Consider the following 26,281-nt stretch of genomic DNA (forward strand, 5'->3'; position numbering starts at 1 on the left):
CTCTCAGAAAATAAAATTTCACTGTTTTACAAAAATATAAATCCTGAACAGTACATCATTTGTTGTTTGTAAAAATTTTTGCAGATGTTTAGAAACTTCTTATTTACTCAAGTACTGGCAAGCTATCACAGTAATCCTCAAGAACTAAAGTTGTATTTAACCACAATCCACAGCTAATGCTTTAAGAATTGAGAGCAGGTTTTGTTTTGGCAATCCCTGAGCTGATTCATTGTTAATGGCTGCTGAAATGTGAGTACCTTACATATAATTAGGAAACAAGTTTAAAACTTTGGTTGAAGCAAATTTTTGACCATGTTAAGCCACAAATACACATGGTCATGATTCATATGTTTCCCTATTATTCTTACTCATTCCTTGCCCATATTTATCTTTTAAAAACACTATTTATTTTTAGTGATTTGGAAATCTCTTTACATTCATATGGGGTATACGATATATTATGTCAGATCATCTTGACCTACTAATGCCCAATGGAGTGGCAGTGATAGTCAATACATACAATAAGCTTTGCTAGAGCTTTCTCAGGAATCTGGAAGAGTGTTGTGCAGCCAGGAGTATCTGTTTTCCCATGAATTTCCTAATTAGCTTAATAAAATCCAGAAAGTTTTCAGAGTTAGTGACAAAATCATCATTATAGTTTAATACTCTTATCTACTGTTAAAGCAAAGGATAGTGATGGCTAGAAAGGCTTGTTTTCAATCACACAAGGAATAAATAAATGTTTAAGTGCTTGGTGTGATTTCCATTGGTATTAAATTCTTAACTCTAATTGAAATTGAAACACTTATTGGCCTTAAGGAAAATTTACTGTGATTCACCATTTTGAAATTAATAAGCAGATTTGGTATTTTAAGCAATCTCTTACCAGTTAGCAAATTATGTAGAGAGAATGTGATGCTCTTGGCAATTTAATGTGTGGATTTTTGGGGGTTTTTTTGTTTTGTTTTTTTGTGGTTTTTTTTTTTTTTGCAAAGGCATGCTTATAAGAACATATAAGTTAGTTTACTAAAAGGAAGAAATCCTTTGTTTCAAACTCTCTCCACTTTGGTTATTGGAAAATCATGATAGCATAACAAAAATCATATTTCAGCAAAACATAAGATAACAACACACCACCTAACTTATTTTCCAGCTGTTGATGGAGGATGCTCCCATCTTGGTCAGTCCTATGCGGATAGAGATGTCTGGAAGCCAGAACCTTGCCAAATATGCGTCTGTGACTCAGGATCTGTTCTCTGCGATGACATAATATGTGACGAACAAGAACTAGACTGTCCCAACCCAGAGATCCCTTTTGGAGAATGTTGTGCTGTTTGCCCACAGCCTCCAACAGCTGTGAGTTTACCAAAAATCTGTACATCTTCAAGATTCGTGTTTTAATACATGAATAGTTCCTATATCATAGGAACCTGAAAGGAAAAGAAAGTAATGTCTGCCAAATAATCATGTTGGTATTACAAGTAAAAGGTGAACATTCTGGCTTAAAACTAGGGACTGGATGTGATTGGGATAAGAAATAAATATGCAAATTGGGGCACACTTCGTGGGAAAGATGTTCTTATGTCTTATTTAATATGTATCTTTTCCATTTATTAGCCTCCTCGCCCTCCTAATGGTCATGGACCTCAAGGCCCTAAGGGAGATCCAGTAAGTAAACATTCTTCAGGGGATTGAAATGAGTTCCTTAAGTAGTTTGCTTTTTTTTCTTCTTCTTCTTCTAACAGCTTTTTCATATTTGAGCCTTCATCATTCAGATATTTCCTTTACTACCATATATTTAAATGACACAAAAGAAGGCAAACAGAGAATCCATAATTGTACATGTGAATATTTAAGTTTCCCAAACTTTAATAATGTCTTTATCCCCAATATCAGTTTGAAAAATAAAATATATGTCAATATACAAAGAAATAAATCATACTGAAATTATTCACATGATTTAGATAAAAGTGTATGAATCCGCAAGAAAATATGTATCACGTATATTGATTCCTCATCTTATAAAGTAGAGAAGCTACAATTCGATAATGATTCTGAATCACTAGAATTTTGCACTGTTTTATGAGTTTTTGTCTCTGATTCTTTTAGGGCCCTCCTGGTATTCCTGGGAGAAATGGTGATCCTGGTATTCCAGGACAGCCAGGTTCCCCTGGTTCTCCTGGCCCCCCTGGAATCTGTGAATCATGCCCTACTGGTCCTCAGGTAATAAATTCCAGGACAAAAAGATCCTCCCCTCTTTCCCCCTTTAAAACTACCTACTTCACTTTCTTTTCTTTAGCCTATGTTACATCTCACTTTTGTGGATTCCTTATATCTATTCTCTGACTTTATGTATTCAACAAATCCTTATTTAGTGTTTATGAGTGAGGAGCAGTATTTTAAGTGCTTCATAGATTTTACTTTTCCTCATAATGTCAATGCTGCTGCTATTATCTTTGCAAAATTTCCCAACTTCTCAGCAGGCATATAATATATCACTATGGTTGTGAAGTGAGCCATTAACTCCCAAAATAATTAACCTAGAGTATTTAGGAATTGCTGCAACTGTGCCTTATTCTATTCATAACCTCAATGGTGAAGCCTCTGAAAGTTTGGACAAAAAGCAGTTGAAGAGCTGCAAACACTCCTTGTTGACTTCAACAGGATTATTCAAGCTTATGCAGCTACTCTTGCCAAGCCTTCAGAGCACATCCAGCTCCTCCTGAAAAACATGGCAACCAACTACCTCTGCATTTAAAACATCTAAAACAAATAAATAAGACAAGATTTCTGCTACATGGGGTTAGGAGAAATAAGAAACCACATACGCACAAATCACTCTGAGTGCAAAAAAAAAAATGCTGTACAAAAGTCAATTCAACAGAAAGCAAAGCATACCATCTAACTTATTCTTATCCTGGTACCAAACATAACCCATTTGTAGGCCTGGGATTCAAAACAAAATAATCTGCAAAGAAATCCAATAAGCACATGAGCTTTTCTATTATTCTTGTGCCTATTTTCTATGGGGATGTTTACTTGGGGAGTAAATTTGTTAGGCATACTAACCAGAAGCCAGGCAATGCAAATTTTACTTGCATCATTAAATGTTGGTAAAGCAATTTGACTTCTCCATTTTTTCTGCTCAAAATGAGAAGATCAGACTATATGATCTCAAGACTCTTTCAGCTTTCAAATAGTCTGTGATCCTATGTTTCTAATGCTGCAGATATCACTTAGAAATAATAATTTGAGTAAGACCATATAGAAACAAGTTATTTGGAATTAACATTGTATAGAATTAGTTGAAAGATTTGTGCATTACATAAGCAAGTATTTCTGTAGGGTATCTACTATCTGAAGCTACAGACAGACAGGATAAGCAAGATAATTAAATAATGCATACCACATCCTCTGGCATGCAGAAACTTTTTATCAGTGAATAATAGATGTTACATGCACCTCTTCTAAGTGCTTTTGGAAAGAACTATAATCTATATGTCAAAATGATCATATCTGTTCTCTTTGCTGCAGAACTACTCTCCCCAGTTTGAATCATACGATGTCAAGTCTGGAGTAGTAGGAGCAGGAATTGCAGGCTACCCCGGGCCAGCTGTATGTACAAATGTTTCTCAGCATTTTAGAGCATTATTAGCTTCCAGTTTGTTAATTCTTGAATGGTTGTTTTTCTAGTAATACATTATTATTGCATACTTGTACAAAATAGCTCATTTTCCATTAAGGCTGGGAATGCACATGGTAGGATTATCACAATCCTTCCATCCTCACTCATTTTTCCCTCACTCCCTTTCATCCCATGCCTGTTTTGCCACCCCTTCCTTCTTTACACAAGCACTCCTACCAGGGGCCCACCTGCCTTCATGATTAGGTCTCAGACTCATGTATTTCCTCATTTTAACCCAGTTTTGTTATTTTTCCCTTTCATTTTCCCTTTTGCTCCCTAAATTGTTCAGAATCTTCTTTTCATGAGCTTTCATCAGTTAAATGCTCCCTTCTAGATGACAATCCGAGTGATGAATTGTCCAAGATTACAATCTGCCTTACCTCAAACCCTAAAATCTAATACAAATATTTCCAGAATTTATTGAGCCTTAAGTTCTTCTATTACAAATGGTAGCTATTCACATTGAACCCGAATGGTTTCCCTGAATGTAAATGACCTAGAGTTTTAACAGAAGAAAATAGAAAAAATCACGAAACCTGGGCACCTTGACATGATGCATAGTGTCCCGGATAAATGACCCTTATCATAGAACAGGCTGTCAGGAAAAGCAACGTGGGGAAGATTATGGTTTTACTGCCAGTAACAGGTATGTAAGTGTAAATGAAACATGACACTGGATTTTCAGGGATTATGGAAGATGGCCCCCCGGATCATTAGACACCACGTTTGTGACTTCCAAAACTACAGAAGACAAAATTTTAACTAATAGATCCAAATGACCACTTTGGAAAGACCCTTAAATTTGATATAAGTTATAAAAAGAGAATTTTAAAGTTTTGAGGAACGTGAATTTTGTGTTTGGTTTTCAAAGCCAGAAGGAGACCTATTTTTTTTAAGTTTATTTACTTATTTATTATTGAGAGAAAGAGAGAGAGAGAGAGAGAGAGAGAGAACACAAGTGGGAGAGGGGCAGAAAGAGAAAGGGGGAGACAGAATCCAAAGTAGGCTCCAGGCTCTGAGCTGATAGCAGAGAGCCCAATGCAGGGTTTGAACTCACAAATCTTGAGATCATGACCTGAGCTGAAGTTGGATTCTTAACCAACTGAGCCGCCCAGACGCCCCAAGATGGAGAACTATATTAACAATATAAATACCTGGTCTTATTCAGCTACATTGAAATTATGAATTCATTTTTCAACCCTATATACAGTTTTTACTAAAAAACAAAAACTAAAAAGAAAACACTACTTATTAACATTCCAGAAAAGCGGTTACAAGAGAAAGTTTAATTACAGCCTGTAGTTTTATATCTTTAGTGTCAGTGTTTAGATACAGCATGCTACAAAACTGAAGGTTTTCTAGTTTAATCTGTATTCCTGAGTAATGATACATCGATTGGTTATAATTGTAATGTATCATTGTCCCATGTATGATGATTCTCAAATACACATCTAGACCTTCATTTCAACATAATTCAGTGACGTAGTTAAGAACTTCTGGGTTGATTTACATCATTATTTTTAGAAACTTGGATTTACAGTATGCAGATAAATATTTTTCCACAGGGAGTTGGGCTGGCAGGCAAAAAAAATGCTTCTTTCACCAGTACCAGTTTAATCTTAATATTGCAGAGACTCTGTTAGCATTTTGCATGGATTTTTCCAGATTTTGAATCCCCTTTTGGAAGGATTAGCAATAATTTTAGCAATGATTTTTATTGATTCTGTGGAAATTCCATTTAGAGTGATGTTTTTAGTGATATCTTTACTGTATACCTAATAAAATTAATCATATCCTTGAATAGTTACCATATAACAAGGTATGCTATTCTCATTGTTTTAAATGTATCGTTTCTAAACAGAGGCATCTCTTTGATGCCTGAATAAAGTGTATTTCAGATGCATTTATTTTATATTTATCCCTCAAATTTACATTCCAGGGTCCCCCTGGCCCTCCTGGTCCCCCTGGTACATCCGGTCATCCTGGCTCTCCAGTAAGTATAGCCATTAGTGGTGCTTTCTATTTTCATGCATATTATATAAATCAAGGTAACATGGATCTTGCTGTAATTTCACCATTCCAGCATGCATAGTCACAATTAAGTACAGATATCACATCCAAAAAACTATCATTTCTTCAAAGATGTTGGAATTTCATATTTAATTCCTTTCTACCAATAACTACGAGCAATTAAAACCTTTGTAAAATTAAGCCATAGGCTTTTCAAAGCCAGAAGGAGAATTATATGTTTTTTTTAAGTTTGTTTGTTTGTTTGTTTGTTTATTTTTGAGAGAGAGAGAGAGAGAGAGAGAGAGATTGAGAGAGAGAGAGAGAAAGCGCACAAGTGGGAAAGGGACAGAGAGAGAGAGAGAGGGAAACACAGAATCCAAAGTCATAGGCTTAATGTGCATGTGTTATGTCTCCAAGTTCAAAACAATTCAATTTCAATGGAATGGAGTGGATAGAATGGAATAAATATGCTTTATTCTAATCTGAAAAATTTTGGTTTCAGTATTTATAAAATGAAATAAAATTCACTGACTGCCTACATGAATCCTGATTTCACACTGTCTTCAAGATATAAATGTCTGGTATGAATATTACATTACTTTTAAAATATTTACACATTATTCTACTCATTAGGGTTCTCCAGGATACCAAGGTCCCCCTGGTGAACCTGGGCAAGCTGGTCCTGCAGTAAGTAACAATTATATCTACATTTAAGAAATTGACAATTCTACATAGAAACCAGCTTCATTTTCTGAAACATAATCACTATAATGTCCTATAATGTATAGATTGAATTTAAGCTCAAATTTTAAAATAATAACTGATATTTTCTTATGAGAGTTGAACTGGTTTCAAAGATCTTTTGGACTCATTTAATGGTTTAGATTTCTTAAGGATACTTGCTATTTATCTAGGAATTCCCTGGCTAATTAGCCACCACAATAGTTCCCCTCCTAGTGTGGATGCAAATCCTCTATCTCTTAAATATAGATTTAACTGTAGCCACTCAGTTCACCTTAATATCTACTCTTCTGACATATAATTTTCAAAACTTAATTTAAAAGAAATAAACACAATCTAATAGAGCCCTGCGAAAAACCATGCTGTGTAAACAAGCAAGTGAGGTGAAGTTAGTTTAATATTTCAAAATATTTGGAAATACCTAGATATCAAAAATTCAATCTCTTACAAAATGTAAAAGTGCACATTGGTGTATAAATACTTACATGTGATGTAAAATACAGGTATGTGATATTTTTAATTCCTATTAAAAATAAGTTCATTAGAGAGTAAAAACTTGATATAATATAGGTGTAATATTAACTCAATGTGTCATTATCATAATGAAAACTGTTGAGAGAATTTCCTAAAAGGAGGTTCCTTTGAGGAAAACATATAATATATAATCATAAATTGTAACAGAACAACCTACAGATATATTTGTATTTTATTTCCTTATTTTCAGGGCCCCCCAGGACCCCCTGGTGCTATAGGCCCATCTGGTCCTGCTGGAAAAGATGTAAGTTTTTAAAGATTGAATGGGGATATGGCAAAATTCAAGTTGGCATATCGTAAGTGGCATATGGTGTGTACTAGGCTCGGAAAAACCTCACTCAAAAAATCATTGCTATCCTAGTGACATTTTAGCTCATATTAATCTTTGAACGTATAGTATTTGTATAGCTATATATACATCATATTTTGAATTCCAAACTAACAGAACCCCTACATGTGCTTCTTCACTGTCAAGAGGACCCATCCAGTGAATATATCACTCAACTGGAGGAGAAACAAGTGTCTTCTCTCTGCCTCTTGTAATGGAGAAACTGATATCAATACTTTATGAACTTGGAAACTTAAAAGCACCTTCAATATTGTGCCATTCTTCCTTTCCCATTTAATTTCCAATCACAAATTTTTCTCAGTGGATTGAGAGAGAGTCATAATGTTTCAACGAAGAGTAATGCCTGCATTACTCACAAGTTCATATGGAGACGGGAGAAGCCCTCCCCGTTCCTTCTACCAGGAAAGCTGTCCTAACAACATATGCTTAGCTTCACTTTCATGAGTCTTTGGGGAGAAAAAAGCTAAGTAATTGGTTGGCTACTTGGCTACAATGTGTTTACTCTTACACAAGCACCTATGTATTTTTTATTTCTCCACCTAGGGGGAATCAGGAAGACCTGGGCGACCTGGAGAGCGAGGGTTGCCCGGACCTCCAGTAAGTCTTCAGCATCTAAAGAAATAGTTGGAGTAATCACAATGATCTTAGCTTGAAAATTATGATATAATTAAATGGCATTAAACGTAAAAATAGAAGACATTTTACTACTTCATTGTGATTCTATTTGAAAATTCCTTAATAACTTTTCTATTCCTTATTTTTAGGGTATGAAGGGTCCAGCTGGCATGCCTGGATTCCCTGGTATGAAAGGACATAGAGTAAGTAGAGTTTCTAAATTGACTATAAACTGTTTCATTTCACTGTGTTTACTTGCCTAACCAATTTTATTGGGCAATTGAGTATGTGTCAAATATATGTTTGACGACCAGTTGATTAGATTTTGTAAGTCCATCAACTTTGTTGACCAAACCAACTAATTATTTTACAGATAGTAATGGAACCGATTTTAAATGTGTGAAAAGGCTTGGGAAATAAATATTTAATTTTCTTATCATCACTGTCAGAAAAAAATGAAAATATATTATTGAGAACTGTATGTTATTCATGGACTTGGTAAATGTAATTTACACTTGAATCAAGCAACTTTATTCTATGCAAGCATTAGGTACATTCAACCAACCGACTCCCAAAAATAACAACTTAATAGAATTAAATCTATGAAGCTGATATTTGCTATAGTTAAGGCAACTTCCTAATTGAACTAAATTGTACTTGCTAATTAGTTCAGATTTTTTACTATAAAATCAATGTCAAATGTCTTCAATCAATTTAAAAGAGCTTTAAATTATTTATGTCAGTGTTGAAAATAGTGCTGAGTGGTAAAAACTAGTTATGAAAAATTCAGTGGTTTTCAACCATTCTGGATAGTTAACAGATCTTAATATTTTTACTACTTTTATACATTTCCTAGGGCTTTGATGGACGAAATGGAGAAAAGGGTGAAACAGGTGCTCCTGGATTAAAGGTAAATCAAAACAAAATCACATTTTCATAAGCAAATTCATTTAAATGTTATAGTTATAATTAAGATTTAGATTTTGGGGTAAACTTTTTCTGAAATTTACCTGAATTTTGTATTTTAGGAGGTGAATAACAGTGACTAGTTAGATGGTCTGTTCAAGCTTCCATTAAAGCAGATAACTTGAACTGTCTAGATTAGAAATGATTGTGCATCTCTGAGTAACTCACTGATTACTTCTGTTTCATCCTCAAGTTTTCAAAATGCTGACTGGGATTTATGATAAATAAAATGCTAACAAAAGTTTGATACTGCTGAAACATACATCTTTTTCTTAGGTTCTGCAATATTCTTCATAATACTTCATAAAACTATAAATTGCTCTCCCTGTTCTACAAAATGGTAACATATTTTTACATATTTCTAGGGGGAAAATGGCCTGCCTGGTGAAAACGGAGCTCCTGGACCCATGGTAATTGTATTTCTCATGTAATTTTCAGTTTTATTTTCTTAACCTCCATCTAAAACTAAACGCGCCTTACTCCTTCTCCAGCTGTTCCTACACAGGTCAGGTTTAAAGTACCACCATTGTTTCTGTCTTATTCTATAGGGTCCAAGAGGAGCTCCTGGTGAAAGAGGACGGCCAGGACTTCCCGGAGCCGCAGTGAGTATAGCCGCCCACATTGCACAGTTCCAGCCCAGAGTCACAGATAAGGGTCTCAGCCAAGTTTTCAGGCTGTGACAATCTTCAGGAAAATCTTCTCTAGAAAATAGCACTTAAAGACGCCTCCGTAAAATCTTAGCCTTAATGGTAGGGAAACAAACAAGGGTTTTATAGTTATTCTCTCTTTTGAAAAAAAAAAAATTAAGGGTTATCTTTGCATATGTTGTTAGAACCGTTAATTCACATTCAGTTCTGGTAAATGCAGAATCCAGTTCTTCCACATCAGATCATCTCTGTATGCATCAGAATTTTAAAAATTTGACTCTAAACATATACAATTGGTAAGCAGATTTGAATACACTGGAGGAAAAGTCAACACAATGGAGTCAGCATTTTAGTCAGAACATTATCTGTGACTAGCTTTTCAGAATTAAGAAGATATTTGAGACAAACTTCTCTTTTTAGGGGGCTCGAGGTAATGATGGTGCTCGCGGAAGTGATGGACAACCAGTAAGTAACTTTTGATCTAACCCTGAGTTGCCTCAGGGTAATGACAGATTACATGGTATGGAATGTTGCAATAATATGAACTGTAGACTCAAAGCTCAACACTGTTTATAAACATTTCACTCAAACTGACACTAACTCCATAAACAAAATCTAGACACAATGTAAAGAGACTGAACCCATAAATAGAATTCTGATACTTTCTATTATACTTGGCCAATTACTAACATCTGTATAGTGCATACAGAGTCAGTTAATAGCCAGTACTGGACATGACAATTAAAAGGGCCCTGCAAAACAGATAATAATGTTACCTCTATTTTATAAACAAGAGGACGAGAGCCGAGGGCTAAGAAAATTGCACAAAGTCACAGAATTTGTGGCAGAAAGATTTTGCTCTCTAGTTTACCACATTGTTTCTCCACATCATATTCATCCAAGGTGACAAATACTATTTTGTCTGCATAATTGTCTTCTGTACTATGTATGTGCTAACTTATTACGTACTAGTTGCTATAGTGTTAGATTTTGTTTACTCAAGAGCTCTTGAAATTGTATTTAATTTTTTTCAGGGTCCCCCTGGTCCCCCTGGAACTGCAGGATTCCCTGGTTCCCCTGGTGCTAAGGTAAACATGCATTTCTATAATAGAATATAAAATAGATCTTGGAGAGGACAACAGAAAATCATTGGATTGCTTCTTGAAAATAATATTTTCTTTGTTACCCATCAAGTAGATATATTTTTACCGATTCAGCTTTTTTTTTTTTTTTTTTTTTTTTTTTTGGGACAGAGAGAGACAGAGCATGAACGGGGGAGGGGCAGAGAGAGAGGGAGACACAGCTGATTCAGCTTTTTAAAGCCTTATGTTTTTATTCCAAAAAGGGTTATCCCTGGCATTCAACTATTCTGATATTTCTTTTCTCTTTCCCCGGCCTCTTTCTAGAAAGCAGATAACATAGTCACACACATAGTTACCATTTTTCTCCGCCTTTGTGATTCAGGATTCTTTGCTTGTGATAAAGTGTATTGTCCTGCTATCCCAGCCTTTGGGAGATGGGTTTGAACTAGCTTAGTGATTAGAAATGGCAAGAGAAAATGACTACTCAGGGTTTATCCCCTAGGGTGAAGTTGGACCTGCAGGATCTCCTGGTTCAAGTGGCTCCCCTGGACAAAGAGGAGAACCAGGACCTCAGGGACACGCTGGTGCTCCAGGTCCTCCTGTAAGTAACCAATACAGCCATTGTGAAGAGTTGCTACACTCATTTCATGGAACCATATGCTTTAATGTTGCTATCAATTAAAGTATTTTTTTGAGAAAAAATGTTGCTTCGTCCTCTGAAATGACTTTACTGTGATAAATACTGATTGGATTAGTGCTAAAAATCATGTCTTTTGAGGTTTAAGCTCTTCTAGAATTTATGAATTATCTGTTTATACGACTAAGTGAAGTTGAGGATGTCGAGTTATCAGATACTTCAAAGAATGTGCCCCAACTAATCACCAATTACAGAACTTCAGAGAAGAAACAGTATTAAAAACCGCTTCTATATATTATTTAGACCATATACATATGATCTTTATATTCTATAAATATAATATCTCTATATTCTATATATTATTTAGACCATATACATATGATCTTTAATTTATTCAGATTATGATAATTCTTTTGCCTACATTTTATGTGTTGTGCTGTAGTTGGAGGAATCATGAGGAATCACCGAGTCTCTATAAAGCACAACACCCACCAATATATTTACTTTACAAATGTATATTCACTATTTGCATTATTTTTAATATGCTCTTTTTCCCCTCCAGGGCCCTCCTGGGACCAATGGTAGTCCTGGCGGTAAAGGCGAAATGGTAAGGTGCCCTCACCCCTCACTCTCATTTCATCCACACACATTATTGGCCTCCCTTGCATTTTGCATGACAAGACATTTGCGATGTTTAAGTTGGCTATTCAGAAAAGAAAGTTCAAGTTTCACTAATATTAGTGTCCCTCGGCAATTTTTAGGGTCCTGCTGGCATCCCTGGAGCTCCTGGACTGATAGGAGCCCGGGGTCCTCCTGGACCATCTGGAACCAATGGTGCTCCTGGACAGCGAGGTGCTGCAGTAAGTTGCCTATTTTTCCTTCATTGCCTGACCGGTGTGGTTTAACTCCCCCAACAAAAATACAAACAGCAGACTTTTTGTACTTGTTCAGCTGAATTTATGTTGGTTTCACCCCGGTTTTATACTTGGATCAGCCGTTGCTGCTGCTGACTTTGTTGGTCTACTCTCCCTGTTTTTACACCAAGATTTTGTTTCACTAGGGTGAACCTGGTAAAAACGGTGCCAAAGGAGAGCCAGGGCCACGTGGTGAACGTGTAAGTATTCCCCCAACTGAACTGGTTATTTCTTACTTCGGATGAAAATCGAGCAACCAAATTATCCCTTTGGTGATATCCCTTCATAGGGTGAAGCTGGTTCTCCAGGTATCCCAGGGCCTAAAGGTGAAGACGGCAAAGATGGTTCGCCTGGAGAACCTGGTGCAAATGGACTTCCGGGAGCTGCAGGAGAAAGGGTATGTTTCCCAGGAACATCTAAAAGGAGAACAACATCACTATCATCCACATAGAATTTCACCTTCATGGTGAGACGACCGTGATGTTTCTTGAGTACTCTATCTCAAATACTGGTTTTGAAGCATTGTGTAATATGGGAAGATATCGCTACTCAAAAACTGTGAAAAATTGTTAATGCTTTGGGCTGAAACATTTGCCTGTCACTATTTCCAGGGTGCTCCTGGGTTCCGAGGACCTGCTGGAGCAAACGGCCTTCCAGGAGAAAAGGTAGATAATTTATTTTCTATCTTGTAAGGGCTGCTACTGCAAATAGTTACATTCTTCCGTACAGTTCCCCATTAACTGAAACCTAAATATCTGAAAGAAATATATTGGAGTTTAAAAATAATAAAAATTCCCAATATAAAACAATGATTCCAGCCCGGCTCAGCCATTCTCCTAGCTTTGTAACTAAAGCAAATCACTTAACTTCTATGAGAATTCTTGAGGTTATCTGAGAATCATTTATTTCAGTATGATTGCAAGAGTAAGATAAATTAAAATGCCTGAAAGTCCTTTGAAAACCCTAGAGTGCTATGCAAATATGACTTTACAACATCAAAGATATTTGACTTTATATGCACAGAAATATGTCGCTATGCCCACTGAATATTGCTGGCATGTGATGTGCATCAAAGTTGCCTCCAAATATTCCCAATATGATCATCCAAGCTAATAGATAACAGTGATTTTATACAGGGCATGTAAGCAGCATACCAACTCTCTTTAAGAGACAAAAGGAAGTGTTCTAGTTATAACACCTGAATATGGTCAATGTCCAGGTCAATAAAAGTTCTTTTACATATTTGCTGATTTATCTCACCTCTTAGGGCCCCGCTGGGGAGCGTGGTGGTCCAGGCCCTGCAGGGCCCAGAGGAGCTCCTGGAGAACCTGGCCGAGATGGTGTCCCTGGAGGTCCAGGAATAAGGGTACAGAGAAACACTCATTTGATTGACACAGCCATTTAGTAAGAAGAAAGGCAAATAAAGGATTAAAGGCAAATCAAAGCAAACTATACTTTTATAGCCTCAAAACAAAGCAAAATACTCTTAAGATAACTTAAGGTTAGAATTGATGGAAGAAAAACGGAAAATAGAACACTTGACTGAGACACTTTATAGGCAGAAAAATGTGTGCGAATAAAAGGCTGCACATGAAATCTCAGAATTTTACAGATGGTTATATACATTTTTTAATTATCCTTTTTAAATCACCTGACTGACTGACTTCTTCAATTTAGGGCATGCCTGGAAGCCCAGGAGGACCAGGCAGTGATGGGAAACCAGGACCTCCCGTATGTACATTTTGACATCTCGTTTTATAAGCCCAGTGAATAATGGAATGCACAGTTTGGCCTAGCCTTGATGTATATTGTATAGCCTTTATATGTATATTGTATATTTTGATGAGATCTTTATCAAACCTCTATTAATGTAATTTTTTTCTCATTAGGGAAGTCAAGGAGAAAGTGGCCGCCCAGGTCCTCCAGGCCCATCTGGTCCCCGAGGTCAGCCTGGCGTCATGGGTTTCCCTGGTCCTAAAGGAAATGATGTGAGTTCCTTCCTTTATTTCTTCAATAAATATTTGACAGAAGGCTTTTACTTTCCATATGGGAGTGTGGAGATGGCCAAAATGTGATCTTCACTTCAAAGCACAGAAGAATATATGAAAATCAAAATACCATGTGAGACAGGGAGCTTTGTGGGGTTTTCTTTCTTTCTTTCTTTCTTTCTTTCTTTCGGGGGGGAGGGGGTTCTGGGGGAAGAGTGGCAAATTTATGGAAATCGAGTTCTGGAAAGTTGTTTTTGGTTATGGATGTATGTATGTGTGTGTGGAAGAGGCAGATCGAAAATAAAAGGGAACAAGACAATGAATGATTTCTTTTTGGGAATTAGTAACACCTGGCCACTTCTTTAGGGTGCACCAGGCAAGAATGGAGAACGAGGTGGTCCTGGAGGTCCTGGCCCTCAGGTATGTAGCTTTCATTAACTTCTTTCCAACTTTCTATCGATGCATTCATTTCCAACCTATGAGTTCTATTATCTCTGTGACCTCTTCCCTAACTGCTTGATTTTTTAGGGTCCTGCTGGGAAAAATGGTGAAACTGGACCTCAAGGCCCCCCAGGACCTACCGTAAGTTCACTCGCAGAAGGTGAAGGAAGTGAGTGGGAGTGGGGCAGGAAAAAGACCGCGGGAATTGTATAATCTTTGACACTAACTACATCACTCTAGTTCACCAGAGCAGTTATGAAGTTTGGTTACTTAACTAGCTGAATGCTGAGGGACTAGAAGTAAAGATTAGATTACCTGTCTCCTTTGCATCAGTTCCGCAGAGCAGACTCTGGCCTGCTTCCCTCCATTAAGTTTTAAATTAAGTAATGAGCCTGTTGAAAGGAAAACTGTGTCTGCTAAATATGAAAGGTTATTTTGTAATAGAGCTTCTCATTATATCTTTCTACATTAGGGGCCAGCTGGTGACAAAGGAGATGTAGGACCCCCTGGTCCACAAGGATTACAAGTAAGAACTTGTTATTTTAATATCACTCGGCTCCTGCTTTAACCAGACAATTCAGTACTTTCCCTTGAGAGCTATATCTTTGTTGAGCTAAGTGAATTATTTTTTTGTGACACTACTAGATTGTAATACATCTGAAGATGTGTGGGTCTGTTTTCCACCTTGAAATAAAATGACAGCCAATGTTAATAGACAGGCAAAACTTCCATGTCTATTCCAGAATTAATTTTTTTTAACTAAGAATGCATAATTCTTTTTTTTAAATATTTTTTTAATGTTTACTTATTTTTGAGAGAGAGAGAGACAGAGTGTGACGGGAGAGGGGCAGAGAGAGAGGCAGACACAGAATCTGAAGCAGGCTCCAGGCTCTGAGCTGTCAGCACAGAGCCCGACGCAGGGCTCGAACTCACAAACCACGAGATCATGACCTGAGCCAAAGTCAGATGCTTAACCGACTGAGCCACCCAGGTGCCCCTAAGTATGCATAATTCTTTATGCTTATACTTAATTTTATCATAATTTAAGTTCACATAGCTAAATCTATTTCACCATACTCATTAATTCATTTTTATATGCAGGGAAAAATTAGAGGGAGATAAACATAAGTTTGGAAGATATGATTGTCACATCTCTGCCATTGAATTTTGAGAGCCACAAATATCCTAGCCTTAAAAAGATTGCTAAAACCATTTTGAATACCTTGCAGAAGCATACATATGAGAAGCTTTTCTGTAAGCAGTGTTTGAAGTGATTACACAATACAAATATGATCCCTTGTAGGGCTTACCCGGAACCAGTGGACCTCCAGGAGAAAATGGAAAACCTGGAGAACCAGTAAGTTGCATGCCTTTTTTTCAAAACTCAGAAACCAAAAGAATAAATCATAATCATTTATCAGTTATTAACTTTTGCGTTTTCTCATGCCACAGTTTCTGAGTTTTAACATTAAGCTTTTAAATATTCATTAACAAAACAAACAAAAATTACTTAATCATAGCTATCACATGGAAAGTTTCAATTTTACCATAAAATAAAAGAAAGACTACATAGCTCAAGATTTAACAAATTGTACAAAATGCAAACAAATCAAATGTGTACTTTACTTACATTCGTGTAACATGCATTCTGATATAGGCCTAATCATATAATGCCAATCTTCTAGGGTCCAAAGGGTGAAGCTGGTTCACCTGGAACTCCAGGAGGCAAGGTAAATATCTCTATTTACTTTCTAATTTCGTCAGCCTGTTATAGAGCAATTGATTAGTGATTCATTTTTAGTATATCAAACGAAATGGTCTTTTTTTTTAGAAACACAACATTGCAAATATTTGGTGAATACATTCTGGGTAATCAAGGCATTTCTAGTATATTAGATTTGCTTCATCTGGAAAATCAAATTTTCTGACATGAATAAATGCTATAGAAGCAACTAAGGGCCTGAAATTGCAAAAGAAAAATCTTTCCAGTGCATTGATTCTGCAGAGGAAAACTGTTTTGGTAGAAAAACTTTATTAAATATTCGCCCTTGTGAATAAAATAATAACATTTTCAGAGCAAGCTCATCAGATCAGGAATCAAAGTTACCTCATTGACACAGACTCTTTTTTGGTTTCCATTTCTCATTCACTTGATCAAATGTCTTTTTGTAACTATAAAAATTTCCATATTGTTCAAAAATATACAGTAAGAAGCGAGTGGTGTGCATCAGAATAATACAATTCAGGGTGGTTTGGTTTTGTTTTTAGCATTGGGCTTTCTTTTTTTTTTTTTTTTTTTAATTTTTTTTTAACGTTTATTTATTTTTGAGACAGAGAGAGACAGAGCATGAACGGGGGAGGGTCACAGAGAGAGGGAGACACAGAATCTGAAACAGGCTCCAGGCTCCGAGCTGTCAGCACAGAGCCCGACTCGGGGCTCGAACTCACGGACCGTGAGATCATGACCTGAGCCGAAGTCAGATGCTTAACCAACCGAGCCACCCAGGCGCCCCAACATTGGGCTTTCTAACAGAGCTATTCCATTTTCCTCCCACAGGGTGATTCCGGTGCCCCCGGTGAACGTGGGCCCCCTGGAGCCTTGGGGCCCACTGGACCGAGAGGTGGAGCTGGCCCCCCTGGTCCCGAAGGAGGAAAGGTAACTCTACATCGTTCATTTTACCTAGATTTCACAAAATGCACTCGATCTCCTTCTTCTGGTTTACTATTTGTCCCTTAATTTCAGGGGCCTGCCGGTCCCCCTGGGCCAGCTGGCGCTGCTGGGACTCCTGGTCTGCAAGGGATGCCTGGAGAAAGAGGAGGTCCTGGAGGCCCTGGTCCCAAGGGTGACAAGGTACCGACATATCTGCTGTTAATTATGTCATGAAACAGACTTCATAGTTTGAAGGAAAGAAACATTGTTGTAAAGTAACCTCTTTTCAAAACTAATGTTACCGTTTTAATAGTAAATGAAAATTGAGATGTATTGCCAGGGCAACTATTAATCGGAACACCTACTATACATCACAGCAGACCTTAAGGGTTGGTCTTCTTCTTGACAGATTTTCATTAAGGATGCTTCTAATGGGATGACATTGGCTTTTATTTGACAGGGTGAACCAGGCAGTTCAGGTGCTGATGGTGCTCCAGGGAAAGATGGTCCAAGGGTGAGTATTCGCACTGGGGAAAAATAAGACTTACCCGTATGTGACAAGGAATAGTTCTTCTCCTCAACCTATATTTGCTCTAAGAACTCATCATGATAACTTATATCATGTTTTGCCATTTTCTGGCCATTAGGAAGGCCCAAATGACTGTTAAAATTCCTGATTTATATCTATCATTAGCTGATAGTTCAATAGTGACCTGAGAATAGAAAAATCTCAAAATTGTGATAAAGGTTACTTACAAACTAAAGTCATAGTGACTCACTAAAATCCAAGATAATCAATACTGCTCATGATTTTATGAAAATTATAATTCTGTGGTATAGTCATACCATGGAATACTACTTAGCAATGAAAAGGAATGAACTAGTCATCCATGCAACAACTTATACAGACCTCAAGGACACCATGGTGAGTGAAAAAAAGTCAACCTCAAATGGATACACGCTGTGTGATTCCATCCATGTAACACTTATGAAATAACATAATTAGTGATTGCCAGCAGTTAAGAATAGGGGAGAGGAAGATGGGTGTGACTAAAAGAGGTGATGTGAGGGAGTTTTGCAGTGATGGTACGTTTGAGTATCTTGATTATGGTGGTAGTCGTATAAGGCTGCACTTCATAAAGTTGTGTAGAGCTTAGGCACACCCACCCTCACAAGTGAGTGCATATAAAACTGCTGAAACCTGGAGGCGCCTGGGTGGCTCAGCCAGTTGAGCGTCCGACTTCAGCTCAGGTCATGATCTCACCACTTGTGGGTTCAAGCCCTGCATCAGGCTCTGTGCTGACAGCTCAGAGCCTGGAGCCTGCTTCAGATTCTGTGTCCCGCTCTCTCTCTGCCCCTCCCTCGCTCATGATCTGTCTCTCTCTCTCACACAAATAAATAAAACATTAAAAAAAAAACTGCTGAAACCTGAATAAGCTCTATAGATCATACCAACATCAGTTTCTTGGTTTTGATATTGTATGATGATTGTGTAAGTTGTTAACATTGAGGGATGCTGGGAGACAGGTGCACAGGATTTTCCTGTAAATTCTTTTGCAACCTCCCAGGAATCTATAACTACTTCAAAATAGGGGTTAAAAACAAACAAAATGAAAAAAAGTCACCATCAATTATATTCACATTAGCAAACACATTGTAGAAGACTGCAGCAAATAAGCACAATAATTAAGTCATTACATAGATGTTACATTTACTATGGTTGCCTTAAAGAAGTTCATAAAAATTTCACTTTTAATAGACTTGGGTAAACCATCATCCAATTAAGAAAAAACTAGTATCTCATTTATGTAACATGAGTAAAACTTCAATATTTGAAAATGTCAATCTGAAAACTTTAATATGTGTATTTATACTCTGAGTAGTTAAATTAAACATTTTGGATTATCAAGCAGTTGTATAAGGCCATGTACCTTAATTTTAAAAAGAGATTACTGTAAGATCTTACAGCACATCATTTATCTTCTGCAGTGGAAAGAAAAATGAATCAATAAATGGTCACTGAATCTTATAGTCTTTTAGAGGCATCTCCAGAGAATCTTATATTTATTAAGGTCTGCAGTATTTACACTCCAAGTGAAGCATATCATTGGAGTCATAAAAAAAGTCCTACTACCTAGTTCAGTAGATGAATGTTATGTCTATATTCTCTCTGTTTGATTAACAGGAAAAAGGATGCTTTTTCTCTTTAAAATTAAAAATGTATTTCTATTTTCTCCAGGGTCCTACTGGTCCCATTGGTCCTCCTGGCCCAGCTGGCCAGCCTGGAGATAAGGTAACACTTAATACTTCCTATAAACAAAAAGAAAATATCCTTGGCTTTTTGGATGCAAGGCAATATTTTTTTCCTCTTGTTTTCAGGGTGAAGGTGGTGCCCCTGGACTTCCGGGTATAGCTGGTCCTCGTGGTGGCCCTGTAAGTGTTAAAGACATCTTCAGTGTGCTTGTTAACCCCACACGGGCAGGCAGCTATATGGGCTTGCTTCTTTGGCAATTCTGCCCCGGGCCCCTGAATCTCCACGGCGGGATACCGTTTTCTTAGGAATCATACGACATGCCAAGGAAGGCCAAAGTCCTTAAATCTAAAATTCACAAGAGACAGTTTTAAATCACACTTTCTCTCCGAAATAATTCTGGAAAAAATATAAAAAAACTCACAAGTAATATACATTTGTAAATAAGTATTTCTCAAGCCTACAGGATTGTTGCCTGAGGCACCTTCTAGATCTAAAATTCTCTACCTTCAGAGTTGGCAACTCAGGACAGATATATACTAAATGGTTTTAATTAATTAATCGATTTATCAATTAACTCTTTTACTACATTTTCAAATACTTCCATTGTTTAGAAGTTCTGTGATTACACTTCAAAATTCTCAAATTATTTTTCTTGCAAATAGTAGAACAATCAGAGGCGGAAAGAATCCAAGGTTTTGGTGTTGTCCACTCCTAATGTTGTTGAGAAATGGAAAAGTCTTCACAAGTTAAACCATATCAGCTAGCTTGGCATACTTTCTGCTTGAAGGAAAGATAAGATGATACAGAGGGTGATATATCATTGCCCCTTTGGAAAGATGTCTTCACTGTGACCAATGAGAATATTTTTCACTTCAGGGTGAGAGAGGTGAACATGGGCCTCCAGGACCTGCTGGCTTCCCTGGTGCTCCTGTAAGTATGAACACATATGAGTCACACAGCCCAGAATCACTCTCTTGCTGGAAAACACACGTTTGAATCTGGATTCTAGTCAAGCCTCAGCTGGTCCTTCCCTATAGCGTTATTTTGCCCACCTTTTTGTTTTTTACTTCATTCATACTCTTTAAAAGATGGAGATAAAAATACCTTCCGTCCCTTTATGCCCCATCAAGGAGGCTCCCAAGATACCCTAGATTTTAAAACACTCTGAAAATTTTTAAAGTTATTCTATTATAAAATGATACTAATTAAAATTCGCTCTAAACCTTATCTTTCTCAAATGAATTTATGGGTGCTTATTTATAAAGCATAATCCTTGGAAAGACTTTCTCCCTAGGACAAATAACATACACCTTAACATTTTCCTGATACTTTTATCATGGAAGTATTTTGATCGGCTTTGTTTTGCCATGTCTTCAAAAAACCTTCTCTTCCAATTCTATTTCACCATCTCTTCCAATTCTATTTTCTGACGAAAGAGTATGATAAGCCAAGTGTATTGTGAAGGGTGTCAGCTCACAAGTGCTTGTCATTTCTGAATGCAGGGACAGAATGGTGAGCCCGGTGCCAAAGGAGAAAGAGGTGCTCCTGGTGAGAAAGGTGAAGGAGGCCCCCCTGGAGTCGCAGGACCCCCCGGAGGTTCTGGGCCCGCTGTGAGTATTCTCCTTCAGTGAGCTTTTGAATAGAAAGCCCTCGGGTTCCTGGATAGTCTAATACTTCGTACTGAGGGAGATTCTCATGGTGACAAGCTTAGAGTCTTCCTTGGAATATAGTTCGGAGTTTGAAGCTTGGCTCCAACAGTCTCAATCAAGTTGCTTTAACCACCTCGTGGTTACTGTCTTGCTGATTTGCGTTTGTTTGTTCATTTGTAGGTCTGCTGTAGCTTTTTCCCCCAGTTTTATTTAGATATAATTGACAAATAGCAGTGGGCCAGTTTAAGGTGTACCACACAATGATTTGATACGGGTTCACACTGCAAAATGATTATCATTATAAGTAGAGTTAGTGTTTTTCAAAGACCTAATGCTTCTGTGAAATTTTGATTTTGGTGCTATTCTGATAAACCTTGTCTACCTCTATTCCATATAGGGTCCCCCTGGTCCCCAGGGTGTCAAAGGTGAACGTGGCAGTCCTGGTGGTCCCGTAAGTATTGATTCTCTTAAACTGGTATTCTCTAAACTCTTATTGAAAAGCAAGAATTAATATCAATCTGTATAAAAACTGCTTTGAAAGCACTAGATCCCTGTAGAGGGTGTAAAAACTATAATGCAGAACCTAGCACGTTTCTCACACTTGATATTTGTTTTTAGCAGTTTGTTAGTCATTCTCCTTAACTTCTGAAATTCACAAACATATTCTCATTTCCCAGGGTGCTGCTGGCTTCCCCGGCGGTCGTGGTCCTCCTGGTCCTCCTGGTAATAATGTAAGTATTTTTAAAAATATTTTTTCTTTATTCCATGAAGAACATTCATATATGCCCAAAATGAGAAACCTACCCCTTGCGACTTTTCTGTATTAAGTCCCATATAAAATGTGAGAGGGAAGACAAATCCACTTTTTCATTAGAAAATACTCAAGTTTCAAAATTTTCTTTGTAGGGGAACCCAGGCCCCTCAGGCCCCACCGGTGCTCCAGGCAAGGATGGGCCCCCTGGTCCACCTGGTAGCAATGGTGCTCCTGGAAGCCCTGGAGTGTCTGGACCCAAAGGTGATGCTGGCCAGCCTGGTGAGAAGGGATCTCCTGGCGCCCAGGGCCCCCCGGTGAGTGGTTTCTTTGCTTTCTTGATTGAAAATACCGTTTTCTTTGTAATGATGAATTCAGTAGAGGAAAACATAGTCACACAAAGAACTAAGGCTTTATTATTTGCTCAACAGGGAGCTCCAGGCCCACTTGGCATTGCCGGGATTACGGGAGCGAGGGGTCTTGCAGGACCACCAGGCATACCAGGTCCCAGGGGAAACCCAGGCCCGCAGGGCGTCAAGGTGAGTGTGGCCATCTCTCACACGACTCTGGTTTCCTTTGGTAGCCTTTGGAGATCACTTAACCATAATAAGTATGTAATGAGCAAATTTTCCTCTCATAGAAGCAAATTCTTGATCTTTTCGTATTATTAAAAGGCTGCAGAACACAAAAACAACACACATCATAGGGCAGCCTTGAACATAAACACAAATAAGTTGATATCACAGAAAATATCTTGCCATCTTAAATACTTCTGGTAGATTTGTGAGCATTCTTTCATTTGCTGTCAGTTTTGAAGAGGGAAATAGTTTATAGATCTATGAAAGCCTTTAATTAATACCATTTTTCCATCAGCTCAATTTATTTTGCACTCCTAGTGCTTAGCATCTTAAGTACCCATTTAAAAAATGGGGTAATATAATTCAGTATTATTAGGGCTCACATTTTGACACTTTGAGTACCTCTTTAAGTAAAATGTCATATAATATTGTAATGAAGTTCAGATATAACATTTAAGCAATTCAATTTATAAGAACATATCTGATAAATGTATATTCTTTAGATAGAGCAAATGTCGAAAATAACCTAATTTTAATGGTTGTTATAAACCTATAATTTCATGATGGTTAATCATTATTTTTTCTTACAATGGTTATGTCTATTTATACATCTCATATTAGGATGTATTCTGAATAATATAACCATGTAATTACTTAGCTGTTTGGTATCCAGAGTCACTGGGCAATGTGGAAAATGCAGGAAACTTGCTTCCCCACGGCTTTTCCTCAATGGTGGGGATAGTTTTAGGTAAAAATTCAATAGAATTTTAATAAAACAAAGTTTTTCCTTGAAAAATAAGGACATCTCATAACATTATATTGATTGATTGCTTAGGTAAAATAAGAAAACAAAATGTCTTTGATTTCTTTGTGCACAGGGTGAAAGTGGGAAACCAGGACCTCCTGGTCACAATGGAGAACGTGGTGCTCCTGGACCCCAGGGTCTTCCTGGTCTGGCTGGTACAGCTGGTGAACCTGGAAGGGATGTAAGTGCTAACTCTTAGTAAATATCCAATTATCCAGATAGTATTTGGCAATCTATTTAAGCAAGGGTTGAATTGTGCCTTAATGTCTAAGAGTGTAAATATTGCCAAATTCCAGAGTTCTCCTTTCCTTAATAACAATATAACCTTTCTATTACAATTTACAATAATCTTAAATGCTCATGTTCATTAATATTTACCTGATGAATGATCATTAATGTAGAAGCATATGAATGCTAGCTAAATAAAGAAACAAGCTGAGGATGGGGGGAAAGACCCCAATTTACAGCATCCCTCCTGTGTGAAAACGTGCTGCGTGTTATCCGTGATTAAGGTTTTTCTTAAATTGTAGATTTCCATTATCAGCTTAAATTACTATTTCTCAAGTTTTTTAAAAACAATTTATTTTGAGGGAAAGAGAGAGAGAGAGAGAGAGAATGTGAGTGAGGAGGGACAGAGAGAGAAAGTGAGAGAGAGAATCCCAAGCAAGCTCTGCACTTGTCAGCTCAGAGCCTGATGCAGGGCTTGAACTCACAAACCATGAGATCATGACCTGAGCTAAAATCAAAAGTCAGGTATTTAACCGACTGAGCCACACAGGCACATCAGCTTCTCAAGCTTTCTCTATTATCTCTTTCCTAGGGATCCCTTTTAGACAATTTTTTTCCCTAATCACTTCTCCCCTTCTCATCTGTGAAATTTTAGTGACATAGGTATACTGCTTATCTATTTACACATTGTGACCCTTTGAAGCGTCACAGCCATTGTAATATCTAAGATTTTTCAGTCCTAAGCAAGAACCAGGTTTAAAACAAAAATTTTTTTAATGTTTATTCAGTCTTGAGAGACAGAGAAAGAAAGAGGGTGAGCGGGGGAGTGGCAGAGAGAGAGGGAGACACAGAATCCGAAGCAAGGTCCAGGCTCTGAGCTGTCAGCACAGAAATCAGTGTGGGGCTGAACTCATGGACCTTGAGATCATGACCTGAGTCGAAGTGGACCACTTAACCCATTGAGCCACCCAAGCACCCTGCTGGGAACTAGTTTTTATGCTCTTTGGATGCTGTTGCTACCATTGAGAATACATGGCTTGGATAGTATTTGAATGGTTCCAAAGAGTTTGATTTTTCTCCTTTTTTAATTTTTTTTTTAAATCAGGGAAACCCAGGATCAGATGGTCTGCCAGGCCGAGATGGAGCTCCTGGTGGCAAGGTATAATAAACCCATAACCCAGGTAATCCAAGTTTGTGTACTTAAAGCAATAACTACTGATCATATTTATTTGGGGTCTGTGAATTTGTCCTCAGGGTGACCGTGGAGAGAACGGCTCTCCTGGTCCTCCTGGTGCTCCTGGTCATCCAGGCCCACCTGGCCCCGTCGGTCCGGCTGGAAAGAATGGTGACAGAGGAGAAACCGTGAGTTCTAATGAGCACTCTCTTTCTTTGCTTACCTCCTTTCCTCCAGATCTGCCAACCAAACGACCTACTATCATTCATTTTAGTTTTTATCCTAGTTGTTCCTTAGGTAACTGTAGTAATAAAGGTGTCTGATAAGTTTCTGGCAGTAGTCAATGAGGAATTCATTAGTAAATTCAAAGCAGCTTTAATCAGACCAATTGTATATTCACTGGGTGAATGCAAGGCTGAATTAACAAGCCTTTCTTGGATTTCCTGTTTGGAGCCCTTGGTAAAGATATACATAGGGAAAGCTCTTTGAAGGAGAAAATGGCACTAACTTTCAATGCTAGTGTGCATACTATTCTTCCATCACTGTGAAACTATTCACTTTTAAAGGAAACAAACCTGTATCAATTAATAAACAATTCCCTGTGTGTTTGGTTTTATTTCAGGGCCCTGCTGGTCCTTCTGGGGCTCCAGGTCCTGCTGGCTCCCGAGGTGCTCCTGTGAGTTGTTTTTTTGTTTTTTTTTTTTAACTCATTCCACGGTATAAGAAGTGTTCTATTTTCCAGCCTGTTCAGAAAAGGAGATGACAAAACACTCCACTATGGGACAGAATTTTAAGTTTCCTTTCATGATACAGAAAGCAGTTCAGGATCTAAAAGTTTCTTGGGGCCAAGGACTTATATATCAGACACTGGAGTTTCATGCCATTATCCTTCCAGAAATGAAAGTTACGAGAACAATCTTTATTGTTGCATGCATGCAGTGTCGATGGGATCTGTAGCTAATAGAATGTCATCAAATAGACTTAATTGCTATAAATTCTGTTTTGTTTTACTAATATGTATGTGTGTTTATGACCTTAATTTGAAATGTGTTTGTAAAGGGTCCCCAAGGCCCACGTGGTGACAAAGGTGAAACAGGTGAACGTGGTTCTATTGGCATCAAAGGACATCGAGGATTCCCTGGTAGTCCAGGAGCCCCAGGTGCTCCAGTAAGTGCATTCATTTTGTTAGAAAATCCCCTTCGGTGTGTGTTAACTGATGAGATAGGCAAATGGTAGAGACCAAAAGTAGAAAAATGCCCATCTTTAAGAGAAGATGCTAACAGAGAGGTGAGAAAGGGTTCAAGGGCTTATCTGAAATAGTAGTTGGCATGAGACAGTGGGGAGATTAAGGAAAGAGAAAATCATATTCCACCATGATCCCCACGTTTCTTGATTTGATCTTGAGTGTACAGTTTCATAAATCTCTCAGAAGTCTTCGTTTATATCCACCCTTCTCTTCCTTGCAGGGTCCTGCTGGTCACCAAGGTGCAGTTGGTAGTCCAGGACCCGCAGGCCCCAGAGTAAGTGCCACAGAATGATATTGGAAAATCAGTGTTTTTAAAATGTTAGCACTGGAGAAAGAT

General features: G+C 37.7%; 1 protein-coding gene across 1 annotated transcript in view; it reads left to right on the forward strand.

Moving 5' to 3' along the window:
• COL3A1 (collagen type III alpha 1 chain) overlaps window positions 1–26,281 on the forward strand; it is a 40,333-nt gene that overhangs the window by 9,609 nt on the left and 4,443 nt on the right. Inside the window, exons 2-46 of the mRNA XM_042949415.1 lie at window positions 1,154–1,356; window positions 1,618–1,668; window positions 2,110–2,223; window positions 3,535–3,615; window positions 5,625–5,678; window positions 6,329–6,382; window positions 7,161–7,214; window positions 7,863–7,916; window positions 8,084–8,137; window positions 8,791–8,844; window positions 9,266–9,310; window positions 9,449–9,502; window positions 9,968–10,012; window positions 10,582–10,635; window positions 11,132–11,230; window positions 11,829–11,873; window positions 12,028–12,126; window positions 12,327–12,380; window positions 12,470–12,577; window positions 12,792–12,845; window positions 13,448–13,546; window positions 13,858–13,911; window positions 14,070–14,168; window positions 14,535–14,588; window positions 14,697–14,750; window positions 15,082–15,135; window positions 15,913–15,966; window positions 16,295–16,339; window positions 17,167–17,265; window positions 17,353–17,460; window positions 17,720–17,773; window positions 19,499–19,552; window positions 19,639–19,692; window positions 20,390–20,443; window positions 21,016–21,123; window positions 21,560–21,613; window positions 21,840–21,893; window positions 22,069–22,230; window positions 22,345–22,452; window positions 23,370–23,477; window positions 24,630–24,683; window positions 24,779–24,886; window positions 25,321–25,374; window positions 25,758–25,865; window positions 26,165–26,218. Of these exons, the coding sequence (XP_042805349.1) occupies window positions 1,154–1,356; window positions 1,618–1,668; window positions 2,110–2,223; window positions 3,535–3,615; window positions 5,625–5,678; window positions 6,329–6,382; window positions 7,161–7,214; window positions 7,863–7,916; window positions 8,084–8,137; window positions 8,791–8,844; window positions 9,266–9,310; window positions 9,449–9,502; window positions 9,968–10,012; window positions 10,582–10,635; window positions 11,132–11,230; window positions 11,829–11,873; window positions 12,028–12,126; window positions 12,327–12,380; window positions 12,470–12,577; window positions 12,792–12,845; window positions 13,448–13,546; window positions 13,858–13,911; window positions 14,070–14,168; window positions 14,535–14,588; window positions 14,697–14,750; window positions 15,082–15,135; window positions 15,913–15,966; window positions 16,295–16,339; window positions 17,167–17,265; window positions 17,353–17,460; window positions 17,720–17,773; window positions 19,499–19,552; window positions 19,639–19,692; window positions 20,390–20,443; window positions 21,016–21,123; window positions 21,560–21,613; window positions 21,840–21,893; window positions 22,069–22,230; window positions 22,345–22,452; window positions 23,370–23,477; window positions 24,630–24,683; window positions 24,779–24,886; window positions 25,321–25,374; window positions 25,758–25,865; window positions 26,165–26,218 (3,338 nt within the window). The remainder of the gene's footprint in view (window positions 1–1,153; window positions 1,357–1,617; window positions 1,669–2,109; window positions 2,224–3,534; window positions 3,616–5,624; window positions 5,679–6,328; window positions 6,383–7,160; window positions 7,215–7,862; window positions 7,917–8,083; window positions 8,138–8,790; window positions 8,845–9,265; window positions 9,311–9,448; window positions 9,503–9,967; window positions 10,013–10,581; window positions 10,636–11,131; window positions 11,231–11,828; window positions 11,874–12,027; window positions 12,127–12,326; window positions 12,381–12,469; window positions 12,578–12,791; window positions 12,846–13,447; window positions 13,547–13,857; window positions 13,912–14,069; window positions 14,169–14,534; window positions 14,589–14,696; window positions 14,751–15,081; window positions 15,136–15,912; window positions 15,967–16,294; window positions 16,340–17,166; window positions 17,266–17,352; window positions 17,461–17,719; window positions 17,774–19,498; window positions 19,553–19,638; window positions 19,693–20,389; window positions 20,444–21,015; window positions 21,124–21,559; window positions 21,614–21,839; window positions 21,894–22,068; window positions 22,231–22,344; window positions 22,453–23,369; window positions 23,478–24,629; window positions 24,684–24,778; window positions 24,887–25,320; window positions 25,375–25,757; window positions 25,866–26,164; window positions 26,219–26,281) is intronic.

Source organism: Panthera leo, chromosome C1 (assembly GCF_018350215.1).
Source record: "Panthera leo isolate Ple1 chromosome C1, P.leo_Ple1_pat1.1, whole genome shotgun sequence".
Lineage (NCBI taxonomy): Eukaryota > Metazoa > Chordata > Mammalia > Carnivora > Felidae > Panthera > Panthera leo.